The sequence below is a fragment of the Lampris incognitus genome, chromosome 12, assembly GCF_029633865.1.
Source record: "Lampris incognitus isolate fLamInc1 chromosome 12, fLamInc1.hap2, whole genome shotgun sequence".
Taxonomy (NCBI): Eukaryota; Metazoa; Chordata; class Actinopteri; order Lampriformes; family Lampridae; genus Lampris; species Lampris incognitus.
Genome location: NC_079222.1, coordinates 19074764 through 19092960, shown reverse-complemented (window position 1 = coordinate 19092960; position 18197 = coordinate 19074764). Strand labels below are relative to the sequence as shown.

The following is an 18197-nucleotide window of genomic DNA, read 5'->3' as shown; positions in this document are numbered from 1 at the left end:
TGAGTAAAATTCGTCTAGTACATGTGCAAAGGACAACTGAACACCTGAGGATATACTTCTTTTTTTACTTTACTATATTATGAATTGTTTTATGAGTTGTCTCGCTTGTTTTCAAGTACCAATAAGGCATTGTTGCTGTTGGAAACAGTAGTGGGTTTAGCGAGTTTCTGGATTAAGCATCGATAAGAAGTGGTCCAATCTACAGAATAGATCCAGTTTACACTATTGCTTGGAGGTGATATGGAGAGGAGTCCCTCTGGAGAGTCAGGATTCACTGTAGGACCTTCACGGGTTTTCATGAACCTATGTTCACGAAAGTGTCATTGGGTGTCCCTGTGATAATTTCAGTAATATACCTGCTAGTAATTAAGCTAAGCTCTTCCAAAGGTGCTTGACAAAATAGCACAAGGCGCACTTACAACCTTTCCTATTGGTAATGGTGAAGGTCAACGGGCAACGACAGTTAGTTTCCCATTGTGTTGTCCACGTATTCTGCATACTGTCCTTGTCTTAAGGGTCATTTATGACCCGCCTTCATTAAACTTCTAAACTTAATCTAATTTCAAACCGCAAATCTATTTTGCACGCAGAAACAATCTGCCATTCATTACAAACTTTGTGACTATCTGGGTTTTCCCTCTTCACAGTGGCAGAAAGACTGCACTTAATCAGTGGACACCACTCGTTTTTATAGGGTCAAACACGACCCAAACATGTCCTAGGGTCAAAAGTGACCCTAAGACAATCTTAGTACCCTAATGGTGTACAGCTAATTTTATAATTTAGAGTCTTCTCTCTGCTGGTAAACACTGTTATGGCCCCTTTGACCCGTATGACAACAGAAGGGTTACAGGAAGTCCCCGGGTTACAAACGAGTTCCCTTCTGAGTTTGTTCGTATGTCGAATTTGTATGTAAGTTGGAACAGTTACGTACAGTTCACATCTAGCGTCAATTAGTCAAGTGTTTATCTTAGTATATAGTATAGTATATAGTATATATTTTACCTAAAATATCATAAATATGATAATGCAGTCATAATAAAAAATGTAAGTACAGTACAGTATTTATAATTGAGAAAGAAAAAACATTAAAGAAACATTTCTTACATTTCAAACTTCCAACCTGCCACTGTCCTGGAGCGGGTCGCGACCGGCGGACTTCGGCCGTTTGACGCAAGAAACGAGAGCCCGCTCGGGGCTCGCCTCCCCGCCTCACCGGGTTAGTGAAAAAAAAACGATTTTCTCCTCTCTCTGGACACTTGATTAGTTCCCTTTTCGTTTCAATCGTGGTCGTTTTTCTTTTTCTTCGGTGCATCACCATCACTTGCATCAGATTTACGTTTTGAGGCCATGATTACGAGGTAAACACACGAAAATTTTTAAGTCAAAACACAACGCACACAACATTTAAGCGATCCGGCTTAAAATGGCGACGACGGCGCGGCGTTGTTCTCCCTCGGGCCGACGAACCGCCTCAAACGCGCAGTGTTTTGAGCACCGCGCAAAGTAGTCCGTCCATTCATTAGTACGAACCATTGTGTGTAACTCGATTTTGTTTTTAATACTAGACTTTACAGAGGTCGGTTCGTAAGTACGGGAGTTCGTAAATTCGGCGGTCGTAACCTGGGGACTACCTGTGTGCAAGTGTGTCAGCCCACAAGAAAGGTTTGGATTAGATTCATTTTCAGTCAATTTGTAAATAGAAAAGCTTGCATTTAAAGAGTTGTCGCATATTGGAGGCCGAGGATGGGATCAGTGGGTGAGGGTATAGTTGTGTTGGAAAGTGGGTCTTGTGAATGTAGGTCTTTGAGACTGTGTGTGGGTAAAGCAGGCTTACAGGGGTAATCCCCTTCACAGACACCCATCTGACGAGCACCGGGACCAAGCCAGACAGACACACACATGACGTTACCACATATCCAACACACATTTACTAATGCACCACACACACACACATACACACACACACACACACACACACACACACACACACACACACACACACACACACACACACACACACACACACACACACACACACACACACACACACACAGGTTCAGCTAAGGAAGAGTCAGCTTTATTTGAGCTGAATGAGAGTTGAAGGTTTGCTGTTCACACAAGCAATATCCTGCTTGATTTTGAAACACACCAAATAGGCCACCGCATGAATCGCTGCTGTGAACGTACTCGTCTTACGTCTTGCTCTTATGTGACCTCTTGCACCCGGCACATGTATTCTGAATACGTGCTCATTGTGGATTATGGCGACACAGCTACATCCGATCTTGTTTGTTAGTAGAGCACGTTTATCCCATTTCTTATAGTAAGAAGTATGCGTTTTTCTGATATTGGAAGGTAATTGTTTCTCAGGGCGTCCGGGTAGCATGGCGGCCTATTCCGTTGCCTACCAACACGGGGATCGCCGGTTCAAATCCCTGTGTTACCTTCGGCTTGGTTGGGCGTCCCTACAGACCCAGTTGGCCATGTCTGCGAGTGGGAAGCCGGGTGTGGGTATGTGTCCTGGTCGCTGCACTAGCGCCTCCTCTGGTCTGTCGGGGCGCCTGCTCCCACGCGCTACGTCCCTCTGGCGAAACACCTCACTGTCAGGTGAAAAGAAGCGGCTGGCGACTCCTCATGTATCGGAGGAGGCATGTGGTAGTCTGCAGCCCTCCCCGGATTGGCAGAGGGGGTGGAGCAGCGACCGGGACGGCTCGGAAGAGTGGGATAGTTGGCCAAGTACAATTGGGGAGGAAAAGGAGGGGGGGATCCCCCAAAAAAGAAAGCAATTGTTTCTCTAGATTTTTAATACCTTTGAGATCATTTCTTACCAAGCGGAGATCATGTCTCATTTCTCTTGGTACAGTGGAGTCACGGCATGAAGAGGAAATAAAAAATAGTCTTCGCCTAGCTGTAAAAATCCTTTTTAAACGTTGACATAAGCGGCAACGTTTGATAACCGTCTATAAAGATTTGAATTCGTCACAGGGTTTTCCCATTAACTTTCATATCTTGTTTTCAGTGTCCAAGAAAGGGAGCCTTTACAATAGGCCGGCCCTGCCATGGATTTTATTGGTTCCTGAAACTTATCATTACCCTTTCCTGCCGGTGATGTCATCTGTCCGTTAATGAGAGAGGAAAAGGGATGCTCAACCCAAAATAACCGAGACTGAAAAACAAACAATGTTAAAAGGCCAAATGAGCCTTAAGGAGAGGGACAATCAGTGAAGTTATGACTCCGTCAGTCTGACTCATTGTCTTAGGGGGAAGTGATGTTGACATAGTCAGCGGAGGGCACCTTTCTACACCCACAATATCACCCCAAAAGTTATAAATCTAAGGAAATTGTTGTTGCATGGACAAAGACTCACGCCGCTGTTGGGTTTTGGTTATAATGAAAGGAGGCGAGACATTATATAGCGTCTTCCCCCAAAATGAAATTGCAGGGTCTATAAATAGCAAGTATACGCCACCGTTCATATTATACTGAGATGACGCCAAGTTTCCGGTGACACGAGTAATAAAACAGATTTCAGTTCAAACCTGTTGTGCATAAAGCATAGGCGCAAAATGCATATAAGGGCAAAACCGAATGAAATGAGATCAACAGCAAAGACAAAAAAATATATATATATATATAACTGACAGCAAATTTATTTGTATTTTTTTTTATTTTGGCATTTCTTTGTTTTGCATTTATATTAAGCAAAGTGCATCTTATTTTCTTTTTTCCTCATCGACACATTGCACAATACATAAATAATGATGCATATAAAACGTCTTCATATTTACAAGTAATAATATATTTATATATAACATAAAATACATTTTTTCGCCTCTTATTTTACTTAATTAAATCTTAGTCATTTATTAAACAAAGTTCATCAGAATTTAATATTTTCTTTCTCTTTTTAAAACATTTCTTTCAGTTGAACCTGTGGAACGAAAAGGAATTGGGAGGGTCGGGTGGGGGGCGGGCGTTCAGTCTGTTTGTGAGGGGAAGGAGGACGAGAAGGACAAAGAAAAGCAAGGTTGCTGCTATCGGGTGTTAAAGATGACTTCCAACCAACACGGGCAACTACTGATGAACTGTCTCGTGTAGCATTGTCCCCAGCCTTTGACAAAGCTGATCTGGACTGTGAAGCCCGTCCGAGGTTGCTGTGTGAACTCGTGGTCATTCGGCCTCTGAAGGCTGCAGGCCTTGTCAAAGTCAAAAGCCTTGATGGAGAATCCGGGGAACACCTTGTGCACCAGCAGCGTGCGCGAGTCCGGGTTGTCCAGTGTGGCCGACTTAATGAAGATGGGGTAGCAGCTGCGGTTGTAGACCCACACCCCGTCAGGCTCACGTGTCAGCTGGATGCCGAAGCCAATCTTGGCCCGCACCATCTGCACCAGCTGGGACTTGTTGTCTGAGCAGAGCTGGCCCAGACAGAAGCCGTTCCCTTGAGGTAGGTCGTAGAAGATGTCCAGGGAGGGCTCCTGGACCGAGTAGAGACGCCCGACGCGGGTCTTCTCCTCCCAGTATGCCACCACACACCAGTGGGCCTGCTCACCCGACTCATGCAAAGCCAGGGAATCTGAAAAGAGACAGAGGAGAAAGGAGAGGGGGGGGGTGGTTACAACTTTGCAACAGCGGACATGTAATTCAGTCACAATCAACATGAACTGGGAAAGGGAGAAAGACAAGGGACAGAGAGAGAGAGAGAGAGAGAGAGAGAGAGAGAGAGAGAGAGAGAGAGAGAGAGAGAGAGACCAGTGGTTGCGATAGCTTAGAGTCAAGCTTTGTTAAAAACTACGAAAACTGGGCGTCTGGGTAGCATAGCGGTCTATTCCGTTGCCTACCAACACGGGGATTACAGGTTCGAACCCCGTGTTACCTCCGGCTTGGTCAGGCGTCCCTACAGACACAATCGGCCATGTCTGCAGGTGGGAAGCCAGATGTGGGTATGTGTCCTGGCCGCTACACTAGCGCCTCCTCTGATCGGTCAGGGCGCCTGTTTGGGGGGGAGGGGGAACAGGGGGGAATAGCATGATCCTCCCACGCGCTACATCCCCCTGGTGAAACTCCTCACGGTCAGGTGAAAAGAAGCAGCCGGCGACTCCACATGTATCGGAGGAAGCATGTGGTAGTCTGCAGCCCCCCCCCCCCCCCCGGATCGGAAGAGGGGAGGGGAGCAGCGACCGGGACGGCTCAGAAGAGTGGGATAATTGGCCTGGTACAATTGGGGAGAAAAATCCCCCCCCCCAAAAATCTACAAAACTACTGATTCAATTAACAACTAAATTAAAATAATTCACCAAACTGCTTAAGTACAGACGCACTACTGGGCGCCTGCCTTACCCCCGGTGGTATTAGGAAACTAGTGTACCGCCCCGGGCCGCAGCCAAAGCAAAACTGTCATCCTTAATATTGGACATCCAGGAAAAACATGTTGAAATTCTTGGAGCAGAGACAAGATAAGCAAGTCTGAGACGCTGAAAGGTGAGTGTCCACATGCAGTGTTATGTTTGTTTAAGTATTAAAACGCTTATCTTCTGTCTGGCTTGCTGCATTTTTGCAGCGGTGCCGCTAACAATGTCCTGACGTCAAGAACGGCCATAAATTTGTCCTAATCACCTCCCCACAGCGGCTTGTCTCGTTCCCCACCAGAAAATTAAAACCCGTCATTTTAATATTCTCTGAAGACAAGGCGAGGTAATGTGTCTTTCTAATGCCATAAAAAAAAAGAAAAGAAAAAACAAACAGGCACTGGATAAATACTTCTAGGCTCCAAACTACCGAGCGGCCTTCTTTCATTCCAAAGTACAACACTCGAACCATTCTCTCCCTCCCGTGTCGGAGGCACTCGTGCCGTGCAAAGAGCGAGGGAGGATGAGAGGAGCAAAAGAGAGCGAAGGCTGTAAAAGGACAAGCCCTGGTGTATGAATGGTTGACAAGCTACGCATCTCCGGTCTAGAGTTTCCCTTGAGCGTAGAAGAAGTGTAGCGCTGGCCGGGCTCCAGTTTCCTAGCCCCCCTTTAGTGTGCCTCCTGCGCCGTCCCGCTCCCCTCATATCTCTATCCCACAGAAATCTGGCCCCCAGCTACTCCCAGCCAAAACGAGGGAGCCAGCCAGGCGCAAAGGAAAGAGGATGGGGGTGGGGTCGGAGGGGTGGGGTGAGGGGTGGAGGGGGTGGGGAATGCTATTCACATATTTTGGGTGTTACTTTTTCAACTTTGCTTCCTCCTCTGATTATATAAGCCCTGCTTTGGTGCCCTCTTGTATTTACTTCCATCAACTGCTCCCGACAAACAATGCTTTGTGCTTCGTGCTCTTGCTCTCGCCACATTTTCTCACACACTTAAACGCTCAGAACGAACACACACAGACACAGACACACACACATACACACACACACAAACACACACACACACTGCCTCAATGAAAGACACATTCAAGGGTTAAGTTAGCTCGAAGAGGGGAAAAAATGTGAGGGGGGGGGTGAACAGAACGCCTCTCACAGCCATTTCAGTTGCCTCCATCCATCCTTCCTACCCACCCGCCCCTCACCAGCACCACCCACCCACCCCTGGCACACCCCCACCTCTTTCATCTAGCGGTGGTTGTGAATACAACCCGTAATTTTGAAGGCCCTGTCTGAGGCAAACAGTTATGTTAATGGAGCAGGATCTCTGCAAGCCTGAGCAGACTTGCTACGGCTTATCATTAGCGTTCATTAGGTGCGGAGGAGAAGAAGAAGAAGAAGAAGAAGAAGAAGAAGAAGAAGAAGAAGAAGAAGAAGAAGAAGAAGAAGAAGAAAAAAGAATGAAAAAGACAACGTTGCTTCCCCGGTTCGGCAGTGATCAGCATTGTAACAGAAGAAGCAAATATCAACTCCACATACAAGCTCTACAACAAAATGCAAAAATCAAAACTAGCTACACAATGCTAATGTAGCATTGTCATTCACATTTCTTTTATACAATACAGCCTATATCTGCAAACCAGGAAGTTTTCACATTCATAGACTGCCTGCCAGTCATGTGGCCAGCAGACACAATTTCAGCAGAGTCTCTATGTATGCTCAGTAATCCAGGTAAGAAAATCAAAGAAAGAAAATTGAATCAGTTCACCTGAAAACAACGTTCACTGAGAGAAGTGTTTCATCACTCATCTAAGTGACCTCTTCAGTCTAAACTCACTGCAGGTATCCCCACCCTTATAAACAATACAGGGCCACACCGACCGAAACCAACGATCGGTTTTATATGCAAACTGCCGTAACCATTAACTAGAGTGTCAATGGCCATGTGTACTATTCACAGAGGCTTTGGGAATGTTTGCAATCACAGCATTGTAAGATGGTGACAGATGTACTCTTAGCCCCCTTCCCCCCCCAACACCCAGTTCAGGGATGGTCATTCCCTCTTCACAAAAATATTGAACGGGGAGTCAAAGAGGCCATCTATGTACTGTACCCCAAAACAACCAGATATAAAAAGTTTTTTCCCTAGGGCTATCATTCAAATGAATGCTTAACGCTGTCAATAAATCCAACCATTCTGTATATACTGTATTGTACAATATGGGTATACTGGTACGCTCTGTCATGTCCAGCTACCTCAGGCATGTATGTAAGAAACCTGCGAACATCTATTTCAGCATCTCTGATATATTCTCTGCACCACTGCACTTTATCACCTCTTATTTCACCTGTATAACTCAGTCCTTGTGTATATATCCGAAGATTGTTGTGTTGTAGTGTTGTTATTCTATGTTAAGTACACTGAGAGAGCCACGAAACCGGAGTCAAATTCCATGTGTGTGCAAACCCACATGGCCAATAAACACGATTCTGAATCTGATGGGTGATGAAACGTTTCTGCCAATAAACGCTGTGTCCAGATGAACTGATTCGACTTCCTTTCTTCGAATTTCAGCAGTGTTTCAGAAACACACAGAAGACCGCGCAACGTTATGGCGGCCAATGTAGTGTTATCTCTGCAACACAGAGATAATGCTTGTGATTGGTTCCCTTTAAGGGAAAAGAAAAGAAAAAACAAAAAACAAAAAAATGCATTAGTGTATGCAGGTCTCTACGACTCTCCACACTGGAAGAGGAAGGCCGGGGCTCCTGATTGAGCGTTCCTCAAGGAGCGACTGCATGGACTGATTGTCGTCATCAAGGTCTGCAGCATACGGAAAAGCCCTCCTTGCCAGAGAACAGCCCTTCTAGCCGGGTCTGTGAGCAGCACTTGATGTACTTTGTTAAAAGCGGCGCGCTGACTGGCAGAGCTTACCTACGAAGCTGGCTGTGTTTGTTATTGCTGGGAGAGACGGGGTCTGGCGTCAGAGGTCATTAGAGCGGCTGCCTGTCAGTGCCTGTCATCGCAGCATGCAATAACCCTGCTATTCAAGACTACACCGGCTGCTCACCTCCTCTCCTTTCCTGTTTTCCATGAAAGGTTCAAACTGGTAGACAGTGAGACCCCACTCCGTGCTAAAAGAGGGACGGGGGGAGAAAGAGAAGACGGAGGAACGACAGGGGGAGAGGAAGGATATAAACAAAGAAAGCCTCCAACTCGTTCCTTTTTTTTTAATATCTGCCGGCATGTCACCGCGTGTCATTGACACTTCCTGTCTCCTTCTGCTGTGACAATGAGGGACTAGCTGTGGGGCGGAGCGAGCAGAGCTACTCCGAATGCTTTCCATTCCTGTGTAATGTAGTTAGATAATAGACTGGCTGAGGGATAACCTGAGAGGAGAGGCACGGAGAGAGGGAGGGAGGGAAGGATGAGGGTTCAGACACCATTATAACAAAACCAGACAAAAAAACAAAACAAAAAAACCCCCAGAAAACAGGAAAAAGCTCCTGCAAGCAAGTCTGTCTTAATGAACTTTGCTAAAGCTGGGAAGATCTTTACTAACAAGCTTTAAGCTAAGCTAAAAAAAAAATAATAATAATAAAAAAAGGTAAAAAAGCTAACAAAAGCTTTAGCTAAAAGGTAACACTAAGCGTATTAGATGTCTAGAAAAGCGCTATATACATGTAACGATAATGATGATGATTATCATTATATTATTATTATTAACAAAAAGAAGCTATAAATACTGTTAAGGTGAGTGTTCAGGAGAAAGGAGGAGCGACTCCTCCGTCTGCGGGACCCAGCCTTGTGAGGAGTATGTTCACAGCTTGTTCAGACAGCTGGTGGAGCTTACACTCCATGAGTAATGATGATGAACACAGAACCGTGAACGCATGTACACACACACATACACACACACACACACACAAACACAAGCATATGCATAAGCACACATACACAAACATATACACAAGCGGCTCTACATTAACACGTACTCATCACACACTCGAGTGCAAGATGTCAAAATTAGGGAATGCAATTTGTGCAAAGTCCACACGCATGCAAGTGTGTGCATGCTGTGCATGGATAAGTCTGTATCTTTGTCTGCAATTACAGGGTGTGTGTGTGTGTGTGTGTGTCTGCTCTCACAATATCCTCAGGTTTCAATCCATCTCCATTTCAGGGGCATCTATCATATAGGTGTTGTCAGTGTGTCCGTGTGTGCAGCGGCACAGCATAGAAGTAGTGTGTGTGTGTGTGTGTGTGTGTGTGTGTGTGTGTGTGTGTGTGTGTGTGTGTGTGTCCCTCCCTCATGCTTGCTGGACCATATCTCACACCAAACCTACAATATTCTGTCCAGCCATATGTAGGTCAGTCTGTGTGTCACCTGTCTTTCTCTCTGTCTACAGGGTATCTCCCTGTCACTCATTTGTCTTTAGTGTTTTCCCATCCCACCCCGTCCGCCTTTTGATATATGATGCCCGTTAGTTAATGTTTTGTTGCAACGATCGGCCATTTTCTTCCCTGCAAGACATCATCCGTTAGGCTCTGCACCAAGTTGTACAGCATGAAAGAAAGCCGTTGTTAAAAAAAAGAAAGAAAAAAAACCCCTCTTGGCGCAATTATCTCTTGTTTCAAAAGAATCAGTCCACTGTAACAATGCAAAACATTTAACTCAATTCCTATGGTGACGGGGGGTGGACACACACACACACACACTGTTCTAGTGCCCCTGTGGAGACGCTAGCTTTTGAGTTGTCGTTGGTCTTTAAGAGAGGACGCGACGCTAAGACTGCTGGGCTGGGTCAAGGGAGGGACGAGCGAGACGGGGGGAGCGGGGGGAAGGGAGACAACAGTCTGGGCGCTTCAGTCGTGGCAATGGTATACTATAGACCTGAGCCGTCTGAAAAGGTTAATCATTACCTCCGTCTGACTCCACACGCAGACACACACACAAATACACACACGTACACACGCCACGCACACACACACACACACCCACAACCGATCGTTACTATTCTTAGATGTTGACACACTTGCAGAGTAATGCACTTATGCCCACACACAGGCACACTCGTACGTGCACGCACTCAATTGCACAAACCCACAAATTCTCCCTCTCTGTCACACGTGCATGCATGCATGCACGCACACACACACACACACTTCTCTCCTCCAACCTTTAGTTCTGGGCACAACACTATCAACATCAGTAAATAGTGAGGAGGCTCCTGACAACAGTCTTCTATTGATTGCTGAGAGAGGTCTGTGTGTGTGTGTGTGTGTGTGTGTGTGTGAGAGAGAGAGAGAGAGAGAGAGAGAGAGAGAGAGAGAGAGAGAGAGAGAGAGAGAGAGAGCAATAGAAAAGAGAGAGAGAGAGAAAGAGAGCAATAGAGAGAGAGATAGAAAGAGAGAGAGAGAGAAAGAGAGAGAGCAATAGAAAAGAGAGAGAGAAGAGAGCGATAGAGAGAGATAGAAAGAGAGAGAGAGAGAAAGAGAGAGAGCAATAGAAAAGAGAGAGAGAGAGAAGAGAGCGATAGAGAGAGATAGAAAGAGAGAGAGAGAGAGAGAGAGAGAGAGAGAGAGAGAGAGAGAGAGAGAGAGAGAGAGAGAGAGAGAGAGAGAGAGAGAGAGAGAGAGAGAGAGCAGACCTCTCAGAGCTGCAGACAACCATGTAATGGCCCTTTTCTCTATTGGATGGCAGAGAGATGGGGTGGGGGGTGGGGTTGACATAAGGAGAGGTGGGTGTGGTGGTGGTGGGGGGTTGTAGGTTGTATCTTGGCCCCTGTGTTCAAGCTAGCCTGTCTCAACGCCCTCTCTGAGACGGGGAAAGTCTATTCTTTAGGTCAAGGGTCAGACAAGAGGCATTCCTTTTGTTCTCCCCGCTATGCCGTCTCATTGTGTACGTGTGTGTGGGCTTGTGTGCATGGGTGTGTGTGTGTCTCAACAATGCAAACCTTCTACTTCCCCAAGTCAAGTCTTTACAAAGACATTTGCTTCCACTGATTGACAAGTTCCTGCAAGTCGCAGTCCTCGCCAGTGGGTTTGCAGCAGGACATCCAGTAATTTGCAGAATGCGTGGACACATAATCTCATCCACACTTGTCATCTACGATGAAATGCCAGCGCAGAGAGAAATTCAATATTAGGCGGCCCTTGGCGGAGAGAAAGGTCAGTCCCCTTTGATGTGCAGTAAAGACACTGGAATGGTCTTGTCCGAAATTATTTCAGGACCACAACTTTTTAACTTCAGCAGAATAGAAACACATGTAGTCGGGCACATCAAGCGGCGGCCAAACTAGTTTTGACATTGATTTACCCTGCTCAAGGTAATGCTTTCAATGTGAGTCTGTGTGTATAATAAATGTGGAAACTACTAGAAAAATACATGTATACACAGCTAGGTAGGGACACAGACTGATTGAGCACATTCATACAGACATACATACATACATTAATACAATACAGTCGAGAAAATCTGTTTTCCTCATCTGTCTATTCATAAGTCTCTCTCAGGGGATGATTCTGTCATATTAATATCCACCTTTCTTTTTTTGGGGGGGGGGTCCCCCCCGTTTTCCCGAATTGTACTTGACCAATTACCCGACTCTTCCGAGCCCTCCCGGGTGCTGCTCCAGCCCCGCTGCCGATCCGGGGGCGAATATTTTTTTCCTAGGATGAATTCGGAAAGTTCCCGCCCTCAGGCGCTAGGATTGGCCAGATCTGCCTGTCAGTCAAGGCCGATGCGAACACACAACAACCCTAACCCTAACCCTAGCCACGTTTGCTAGCTAACTGTTAGCCATTAGCCACGTTTGCAACCAAGCTAACTGTGCCAACTTAACTGTATGTGTACGGTAAGCGAATACTTTTTTCCTATGATGAATCCGGAAAGTTGACTGACAGGCAGATCTGGCCAATCCTAGCGTCTGAGGGTGGGAACTTTCCGGATTCATCCTAGGAAAAAATACTGGCGATCCGGGGAGGGCTGCAGACATGCCTCCTCCGATACACGTGGAGTCGCCAGCCGCTTCTTTTCACCTGACAGTGGGGAGATTCGCCAGAGGGACACAGCGCGTGGGAAGATCACGCTATTCCCCCCAGTTCCCCCGCCCCTTTAAACAGGCACCCCAACCAACCAGAGGAGGCGCTAGTGCAGTGACCAGGACACATACCCACATCCGGCTTCCCACCTGCAGACACGGGCAATTGTGTCTGTAGGGACGCCTGACCAAGCTGGAGGTGACACGGGGATTCGAACCGCCGATTCCAGTGTTGAGAGGCAACGGAATAGACCGCCACGGCCCCCGGAGGCTCTTAATATCCACCTTTCTACACATGCACACGCTGAGCCAACCTTAGTGTCAACTGGCTACAGCTTGGCAGAGGACATATAGTGTTTTTCCCAGACACAACATACAAGATTTTGAATCGCCAAAGGTCAGCGTCTGCAGACCGCCAGATGATAGGGAGCACCTTGACGATGAGGACGTCTAGTCTGCTCGCAGGAAATTGTTGTCTGTGTGCTGATAAGGACCTATGTGCCTCTCATCTGGGTCATCTGAAATTGTATAAAGTCCTCCACGAACCTTTTCTCAGCGAGAGAATTCCCAGAACAGGGATTCAGACACTTCACTCTCATGCCTTTTTATCTTTCCTCTCCCATGTGCACACGCAGCTGTTATTTTGACTTGCCGTCCTCTCGTTCCGTACTCTCCTTCCATTCTGCATAACCCCGAACCCGTTGCTTGATCTTCCGTACCCCGACCGAAGGCTGCGTTTTCCTCCACCCTGGCTTGCATCTTTTAAGGTAAACGCTTTTTCCATCTGCTTGGCCCAAGAACCCCCTGAAGTGAAACGCCATTAAACTACGGCACTCGCACAATGTTACCCCTTCAGGGATAAACCGCCCAAAGACAGCTTGTCCCCGTGCAAGGCCCCATTCCTACTCCCACTGCATTATTAAGCCACCATTGCATGATTTACTGACTTCATGTGCGAGCGTGTGCGTGTGTGTGTGCAAACACTTGCGCGCACATGCAAACACACAAACTTAAACACTTCCACCCCCTGCAGACCAGATTTCCCAGGGTGACAGAGTAAATAAATACTCGCTAGTTGGATAGGCAGGCCAGGCAGGTAGTGGTGATGCAATCACACACACACACACACACACACACACACACACACACACACACACACACACACACACACACACACACACACACACACACACACACACACACACACACACACACACAGTGTATGAATTCTAGAGAACCACGATGCACTGCGGATGGATGGGAAGACAACCAGAACAACCACCCACATTGTTCTGCCACCCAGGGGCCAAAGATCACCGTGGGAACAAAAAAATATGGGCACCACAATCGGAAGAATACAAACCAGCCAAGCCAGCTGAGTGCAGTTTAGTCCTTTGTAGTGGCGATGTTCTGACGAAAACGTGTTATTAATAGTTACCTGCCTCTCTATCTGTCTGTCTATCTGTCTGTCTGTCTATGTATGTGTGTGTGTTTTGTGTGTGTGTGTGTGCGCACACATGTTATGATGGCGCTGTGGTTTGTGATTGTGATGTATGTAGATACTGAGAGGGCTGAGTCAGTGGATAGGATAAAAGAGTTATCTCACACACACACACACACACACACACACACACACACACACAGTCTAAGTATAGAGAAGGGATAGAGACTAGGAGAGAGAGAGAGACTCTATCTCTTTCCTGATTTTACCATCTGACTACACATGAATGAATAGGCTGTGGTTGGAAACAGCAGAGCTGCACGTCACACAGAGGATTTAGTATGTTGAACAAACCCCCCCAACAAACACACACACACACACACACAAACAGAACCACCTACGCTGTCCTCTCCCTGCTCTTTATTTCCTTTATTCCTCTCTCTAGAGTTAGGATCTGTATGATATGCACACCGGTCTGTACTGCAGAGTCCCTGCAAACCATAGCAATGCCGGTCTTGTCCTGGGCCTCCCAGCCGCTCTCCCCCTGAGTAGGGCGGCACAACCCGCCTCTCAATCATATACGCGGTGCACGCCGGCGTATGCATCATGCACGCTGACCATAGCTTTGTCTTGGCTATTTTGAGATCAAGCTAAAAACAATGCCCAGCCATCAACTGTGTCTCCATCTCTGCACAACCTTAACCCAAACTCTAATCATTTCTATCTCTCTGCAGCCCTCTCTTTCGCTCTCTCTCTCTCTCCCCCTCTCTCTCTTTCTCTTGCTCTTTCTCTCTCCCTCCCCCTCTCGCTCTTTCTCTCTCCCTCCTCTCTTTCTCTCTCTCCCCTCTCTCTTTCTCTCCCCCCCTCTCTCTTTTGCTCTCTCTCTTTCTCATCCATCCCTTCCTGCCTCTGTGAGCTGTTTTTCTGATTCGTGAGGCATAATGACAGAGGGTGGGGAACCGAGGACGGCCAAAACCAAAATTAAATCCCTTGCCAAGAAGGCGGCTTGGCTGGTGAGCGGGGAGAGGAAGTGGGGAGTAATGAGAGATCCTGGCCCTGCACCGAGCGCTCCTGCTCTGCTCACTTCACCGTCACACACACACACACACACACACACACACACACACACACACACACACACACACACACACACACACACACACACACACACAGCCTCCAAATTACAGAGAACTGAGCAGAGTTGCCGGGCCTCTCTCCCTCCACCCAAAGCCGCCATCTTCTTTCCCTCTCCAGACCCCTCGTCAACTTTTCAGAGCTAAGAAAAGTCAACTTAATATCAGAGGATGTGAAACGACTCCACTCCGTTTTTTTTCTCCCTTGAGAGTCCTCCTGAAACCGTGGCGAGTTACCTGGAAAGAGCGTCTGCGACCGAGTTGCATTTCTATCTTTGAAAGCCAGTGACTTTAATTACAGTTTACAGACGAGTCTCTCTCTCTCGCTCTCGTTTTCTTTCTTTTCCTGCGTTTTTCCCTTCCTTTCCTAATTGGCTCTCTCGACCTCCTTCTTTCGCCTCAGCACAGCTCGGCGTTTATGTTTTCTTTCCGTTAAAGGCGGCCTCAGCTGCGTCCATGTCTGCTTACCTTTTCCTCAAAGACATGAGGTCATATCCTGCGCAGCCCTTTTCCTTTCTCTACTAACCCAAACAAGGTAGGAATGTGGAGGGAGGGAGAGAGAGAGAGAGAGCGAGAGCGAGAGAGACTGAGGGCGCTCTGTTCCTTAGCTTCCTCGGTTTCCAGGGTGTTTGGTAAAAGTGGAGGAGAACTTGTTTACAAGACAGTCAACATGGGGGGAAGAGCAGCCTTTTTCGCGGCCTAACAAGACTAGAAAGAGGTTTAATCTTATCTCCGGCGTGTATTTTCTGTCGATAGCTCTTAATCACGCCGGCAAACACGGTCACAGAGAATCCGGGACGGTCCTTGGCTGGGCGCTTTCCCCTCAGCATCTTTCCGGACTCCCAAACGGCAGAAGAACCACACTGGCATATGACAGACGAGCCCGTGTGACTGAATTTTAATCTATAGAAAGGAGGAAACAAAATACAACATGTGGCTTTTGCATCCAAGCGGTTCACGGGATGACTAATTAACAGACTGAAAGACTAGCCTGGCTGCCTGACTACCGGTCTAGCTGGCTGCCGGTCTAGCTGTGTGACAGGCTGGCGGTATAAGAATACAACTCCAGCCTAAATTTAATCTGTGGCGGTAGGAAGTGCCTGTGTGACAGTCGGCCGTGCGCCAGGGCTAGCACTAGGTCACTCACTCTGTGTGTGTGTCTGTGTGTGTGTGTGTGTGTGCGTGCAGGCGCACACATGTCACTGTGGCCTGAATGGCTCCTCTTACAGCGAGGCATCCCAGGGTTTCTCCCTCGCGGCACCAGCAGGCTTGCCACCGACATATACTCACATGCTACAGGTACATCTAACACTCACAGCAGCCTGTAACATGCCTCTGACCACACACACACACACACACACACACACATAGTAAACAAATGCATATGCACAGAGAAGTCCACAACTTGTGCCTGAACTCTGGTAACACTCACACACACATATGCCCAAATACCCTATTTAGCCCCCCCCCCCCCGTTTTTCTCCTCAATTGTATCCGGCCAATTACCCCACTCTTCCAAGCCTTCCCGGTCGCTACTCCACCCCCTAGACTACCACATGCCTCCTCCCAATACATGTGGAGTCGCCAGCCGCTTCTTTTCACTTGACAGTGAGGCGTTTCGCCAGGGGGACGTAGCGCGTAGGAGGATCACGCTATTCCCCCAAGTTCCCCCTCCCCTCTGAACAGGTGCCCTGATCGACCAGAGGAGGCGCTAGTGCAGCGACCAGGACACATACCCACATCCAGCTTTCCACCCGCAGACACGGCCAATTGTGTCTGTAGGGACTCCCGACCAAGCCGGCGGTATCTCGGGTGTTCGAACCGGCGAGCCCCGTGTTGGTAGACAACGGAATAGACCGCTACACTACCCGGATGCCAATAACGGTACTATTACCACTACAGTCCACGTGAAACAGGCAAAATAAAAGGCAATATTAAAGGACACTTGTATTACACCAGCTGTCCAAAGGTAAACCATAATCAAGATCTGTTCCCCAACAGGTCTTAGCAATCAGCCTTCAGTGGAAACAAACATGATGGTCAAGCTCTCTCTCTCTCTCCTTCTGTCTCTCTCTCTCTCAATATTGTCAGGATAATACTTCATTAGCAGCCACAATAGTAAGCAGTCCTCTACGTGTCTCTGAAATGCCACTGAAATTGTGCGAAAAAGTGTCTGCCCGCTGCGTCACCGGCAGACTCAGCAAATGAGAAAACTACAACCCCTTGCTTCATTGGGTTACATCAACATATCCTACACTGCGAAAGAAAATGTAAATAACAACGCTCCATACAGCTTTCGTAGCGAACGCCACCAAATGCCATATAAAAACAGCAATTCACTGAGTGTTCACCAGCGATGCCAATGGCAGACATGTTTCAGACACACAGAAGACCACCCAGTAGAAGGGCAGCAGAATACAGAGAGCGGGGAGGAAGAACAAGAGGAGGTATCATGGAAGACCAAGCCCCTCCATGGGATGTACCATCGACAGACAGAGGACATGGCTGATATTGAGAAACCCTACCTAGAAAAGGCTGGACTGAAGGACAGCACAGAGGCACTGATCATAGCAGCACAAGAACAGGCACTCAGCACCAAATCGGTTGAGGTAGGGGTCAACCACACCAGACAACATCCAAGATGCAGGCTGTGCAAAGATGCCCCTGAGACAGTCCAGCACTTAGTTGCAGGGTGTAAAATGCTAGCTGGGAAAGCGTACACCAAATGGCTGCGATAGTGTACAGGGATATCTGTACTGAATGCAGACTGGAAGTCCCCAAGTCCAAATGGGAGACACTGCCAAAGATGGTTGAGAATGGCAGAGCTTAAATCCTGTGGGACTTCAAGTTCCAGACTGACAAGCAGGTGCTGGCTAGCCAACCAGACATGGTGGTGGTCACCAAGGAACAGATGACAGCAGTAGTGATCGATGTAGTAATCCCGAGCGACAGCAACATCAGGAAGAAAGAGCATGAGAAGCTAGAGAAATACCAAGGGCTGAGAGAAGAACTAGACCGTGTGTGGAAGTTGAAATCCACAGTAGTCCCAGTGGTAATAGGAGCACTAGGGGCTGTAACCCAAAAACTGGGAGAGTGGCTCCAGCAGTTTCCAGGAACAACATCTGAGGTCTCTGTCCAGAAAAGTGCAGTCCTAGGAACAGAAAAGACACTGCGCAGAACCCTCAATTTAATTTCTCAATATAAAAATAAATCTTCCCTCTCACCCTTTTTCGG

At 47.5% G+C, this 18197-nt stretch overlaps 1 protein-coding gene across 1 annotated transcript in view; it reads right to left on the bottom strand.

Annotated features, from left to right (window-relative positions):
- Window positions 1-3647: 3647 nt before the first annotated feature.
- Window positions 3648-18197, bottom strand: part of smad7 (SMAD family member 7) — a 25046-nt gene continuing 10496 nt past the window's right edge. The window contains 1 exon segment of the mRNA XM_056290799.1: window positions 3648-4577. Within this exon segment, the coding sequence (XP_056146774.1) occupies window positions 4039-4577 (539 nt within the window). The 3' untranslated portion in view covers window positions 3648-4038.